This window comes from Monoraphidium neglectum (assembly GCF_000611645.1).
Source record: "Monoraphidium neglectum strain SAG 48.87 unplaced genomic scaffold scaffold00247, whole genome shotgun sequence".
NCBI lineage: Eukaryota > Viridiplantae > Chlorophyta > Chlorophyceae > Sphaeropleales > Selenastraceae > Monoraphidium > Monoraphidium neglectum.
The window spans coordinates 7,049-11,037 of record NW_014013381.1 but is presented as its reverse complement, the minus strand read 5'-3'; the positions used below and the strand labels follow the sequence as shown (position 1 = coordinate 11,037).

Here is a 3,989-nt window from a genome sequence, read left to right as displayed (position 1 = left end):
GGTGCGCGCGGCGGCGGCGACGCCGGAGGGCGTGCTGAGCCTGGCGGAGCTGCAGGCTGTCGTGCAGGATGTGTTTGACACCAAGCTGCAGGCCAACGCAAAGTGAGCTGGCGGGCTTGGGGCTGTTAGTGTCCCTCCAGACGCGCCTGGCGCGGTTTCAGAGTGTGCAGTAGGTGATTGCGTGCGCATGAGGGGCAGCGAGCGTCCTGCATCGCCTGCGCCGCGCGCGGCGTGCAGCGCCCTGTCCGTTGGAAAGGGCCGACCGTCGCCGACCGCTCGCCCCGCAGGTGTGTCGACAACCGGCGCCCCGTCCAGACGATGGCCCAGCATCTCGACAGTGAGCGCAACGCGGCGTGCCGCGGCGCCCGCTTGTACAGATGCGAGGCAATCCGGCTTGACGCCCTCCGCAAAAAGCGGCGCGGCGCCCCGCGCCCCGCCCGGCATCCAGCGCTCCCTTCATCGCCCGCCGCCGCGCCCGGCCCGTCACCCACCCACGCGTCCCCCCTCCCCTCCCCGGGGACCCTCGCCGCGCTTTTTTTCCATCCTGCCCAGCCTATGTTCTGCGCAAGACCTCGAGCGTCGAGACGGCCGACCGCGCGATGGCTGCCATCATCCGCGCCGTCACCTGCCACGTGGCGACGCAGCCCGACGTCGCGCTCTTTGCAAAGGTGCGCGCTCTTTTGCATTCGGCGGCACGGGCGCCGGCGCCGGCGCCGGCGCGGGCCAAGCAGCAAACTGTTGTCCTGCCTGCGCGCGCTTGGTGTTGGCCCCAGCTCTTGCAGGGCGTGCCAAGCGCACCGCCCTCTTCCACAGCCTACGTCAACTCTGTATGGTATCTTGGATCGTACCTGCACTCACCGTCCACGCCCATCCACAACTACCTCGATGCACTTCCCTTCCCCCCTTGCATGCTCTTCGTTACATACTCGCCCCAAACATCCTGAGCCCCACCTACCCCCTCCTGGACCCTTGACCCACGCGCATGTGCCCCAAACCCCACCACCCGCCCGACTTCCAAGGTGCTGTCAAACGAGGTGGAGGAGGAGTTCCACCAGGAGCAGCAGCGCCACCGCCAGCGCTTCATGCGCGTGGCTGCCGCCGCCCTGTGCCTGCCATCCGGCACGCCCGTGACGCCGTCCAGCGGCAGCAGCAGCGGCGGCGGCGGCGGTGGTGGTGGAGGCGCAGCGGCCGCGCCACAGGCGGCGCTGCAGCGGCGGCTGCTCGAGCCGCTGGCTGCGGACGAGGTGGCGCGGGTGCTGGAGGGGTGGTGCGCCGGCCGGGGGCGCGACGAGGCGCAGGGCGCGGCGGCGGCGGTGCAGCGGTGGGCGGCGAGCCACTGCCCCGGAGGTAGGTGGTGCGGTGCTCCTAGGGGCGTCACCGGTCACGAACCCGAGCAGGCATGAGGCATGCTGGGTGGACGGCGATCTGAGGCGTGCGTTCTGTGGCAGTTGGTGCGAGGGCAGCGCTGACCCGCCTCTTCCGCCGCCCTGCACAGGCTGCCACACGCCGCTCTCGCTCTGCAACGCGCTGCTTGCTTGGGAGCTGCGACAGCACGAGGTGGGGCCGCGAGCATTGCCTCACACGGCTCCTGCCGTTTGTGGCGATTGACATAATGCCGCAGCAGCACCGCTTGCTTTTGATGCATCATTCCTTGGCCTAAAAGAGCATCTGACTGAACCACTTCATTGCGTTGTGATGCCTTGTTTTCCTGAAGTCCTGTGCCTGCCTCCCCCTTACTCGCGCCTAGCACCGCGCTGCCCAACCACGCCGCCCCCCGCACGCGCCCGCCCGCCCCCAGGCGTCCCTGGAGGCCGTTGTCACCCACTTCCGCGCCGTCGACCGCTCCGGCACCGGCGCCCTCACCTCGCAGCAGTTCCGCCGCTTCTGCCGCCGCCTCAACCCGGGGGCCATGAGCGACGACGAGGTCGCGGAGCTGTTCAGGGAGCTGTGCCCCGCGCCTGGGCGCTACTCTGGCGGCCTGGGGTACCCCGCCGCGGAGCAGAGGGTCGCGTTCAGCACGGTGGCCTCCAGCCTGCTGCAGGCGATCCGAGACGCAGAGGAGGGCGCGGGGCTGCAGGAGGGAGCGTGAGATCGAGAGAGGGAGAGGCGTGGGGCCGCTTGATGGGCCCGGGGGCTTGGAAGTCGAAAGAGCGGCCGGTTGGGGGCTGCCGTCCTTGTCAGCGCCGGCTGCTTGACCGGGGCAGAGGGGTGTGGCTGCTTGGGCCGTTTTTGGGGCTGGCTATTGGGAGGGGGGACGACCAGGGGGGACGACGCATGGGTGGCTCAAGTCTGCATGGGAGGGTGCCTCTCTGCGGGTTAGCTGGTGTCAAGAGGCTGCCCCAGTGATGGAATTTGATGGCATCGCGGCGATCGTGCTGCTGGCCGGTGTGACGCAGCATCGAATGTTCTGCCGGAGGTGATTGCGAGCAGCCGGTGGCTTTGAAACAGTGGCGGAGCAACCTTTGTGGGGCGCACCGCCAGGCTGCGTGTAGGTCATGGGTAGCAAGAACTGCATTTTGCTCGCGGTAGCAAGCTGGGGGTTCCCAAGTCAACAGCAAGTCAAACCTGTACAAAAGCGTGTGTGCGCAGTTACTGGTCGCGCGGCGTGCGTGCGTTACACGCTTCGATGTGTGAGATGTTTGAGCCGTTGATTGTGTAACCACGCTGACTATCGGCCAGGACGGCCATGCGATGGCTGTGAGATTGACAGAGCGTCCCAGGGGTTCAGACGCGCGCTCTTCAGGCGGCTGGTGCCAGTACGAGGAGACAGGAGGGCTCTCGAGCCAACGATGCTAGTCGACGGTGGACACCACTTTCACTGCGAAAGCCCTTTCTGGAATTCGAAGCCCCAGCACTCAATGCAGCTGCAGCAACCTGCGCCGACGCCTTCTTAGGCGGCGCCGGTTCCTCCCCCATGAATTGAGAAAATGCAGGTGGCAACAGCGGGGACAGCCCCGCAATCCAAGGTTTGATGATGACAAAGGGCAATGCTCGAGCTTCGGAACAGCACGCGTGGCCGCCGCCCAAAATCAGGCGGGGCAGTTGGGCGCTGCAACTCGCAATCCCTTCTTGGCCCGAATCGTACCTCGAGTATGATAGAAAACACACCAGCTCGCGCTGGCGGCGCGGATTCAATGCCTGCCTCTGGCCGGCGCCCGAATTTGCTTTCAGGTCGCGCCTCCCCCCTCCCCCGAGCATTCCAAACGTGACGTCCCCACTGCAATAGCAGGCCCCTGCCAAAAAAAAGTGACCTGCGCAGCTACCAGGCAGCTGCTTCACCCGAAGATGTGGGCGTAGCGGTTGATCAGGCTCTCCAGCACGAGGACGACAGCCTGCGCCTCATCGCCTTCCAGCGGCACGATCTTCTGGGCGCCCTCCGCCGCGGCCACCGCCGCGCCGCCGGTCGCCGTTGCGGGCACATCCGCGTTGGCGGCGGAGGCGGGCTCTTGTGCGTCGGCGCCGTCGCCGCTGGCAGCCACAGGCCTGGCGGGCTTCAAGGCCGGGGGCAGCCAGGCGACGCAGGGCGCAAGCGCCTGGGCCAGCGCCTGCGCGGGCGGCGCGGAGAAAGACGGGGTGTGTCCCTCCAGGCGCGCCGGCGCGCGGCTGGGCGGGCAGGAAGCTGGGGCGCGGCTGGCCAGAGGCCGGGGCAATGCATGGAGAGGTGCGAACCAGCCTCCTGCCCCCTTTGATGCTTCTGTGCTGACACCGCCGCCTCTGCTGCTGTCTGCCTTGGCAGAACAACACCTGGCGTTCCACATTCGCAAACGGCCACGGCGAGCCGTCGTGACGGAGATTATGAGTATTCCCCCACACCGGCCGCCGCCCTGGTGGGCCCCCGCTCACCAGCGAGTCCATCTCGGTGTCGGCCGCGTTGCCATTCACATAATAGGCCACCTCCAGCAGCAGCCGCAGCACGTTGGCGTTGGCCGCGGGCAGGGCCGCCAGAAGCGCGTCCACCCTGCCGCTGCTGCGGGCGCGCGGGGCGGGGC

The 3,989-nt window shown here is 67.8% G+C and overlaps 2 protein-coding genes across 2 annotated transcripts in view; one reads left to right on the top strand and one right to left on the bottom strand.

The window, feature by feature from the left end:
* Nucleotides 1-2,089, top strand: part of MNEG_2244 (hypothetical protein) — a gene marked incomplete at both ends in the record, with an annotated part of 5,928 nt that extends 3,839 nt beyond the window's left edge. Inside the window, 4 exons of the mRNA XM_014049277.1 lie at nucleotides 553-668; nucleotides 1,020-1,347; nucleotides 1,496-1,557; nucleotides 1,799-2,089. Coding sequence (XP_013904731.1) covers nucleotides 553-668; nucleotides 1,020-1,347; nucleotides 1,496-1,557; nucleotides 1,799-2,089 — 797 coding nt within the window. The remainder of the gene's footprint in view (nucleotides 1-552; nucleotides 669-1,019; nucleotides 1,348-1,495; nucleotides 1,558-1,798) is intronic.
* A 1,186-nt stretch (nucleotides 2,090-3,275) lies between these two features.
* Nucleotides 3,276-3,989, bottom strand: part of MNEG_2243 (hypothetical protein) — a gene marked incomplete at both ends in the record, with an annotated part of 2,358 nt that continues 1,644 nt past the window's right edge. Inside the window, 2 exons of the mRNA XM_014049276.1 lie at nucleotides 3,276-3,545; nucleotides 3,844-3,967. Coding sequence (XP_013904730.1) covers nucleotides 3,276-3,545; nucleotides 3,844-3,967 — 394 coding nt within the window. The remainder of the gene's footprint in view (nucleotides 3,546-3,843; nucleotides 3,968-3,989) is intronic.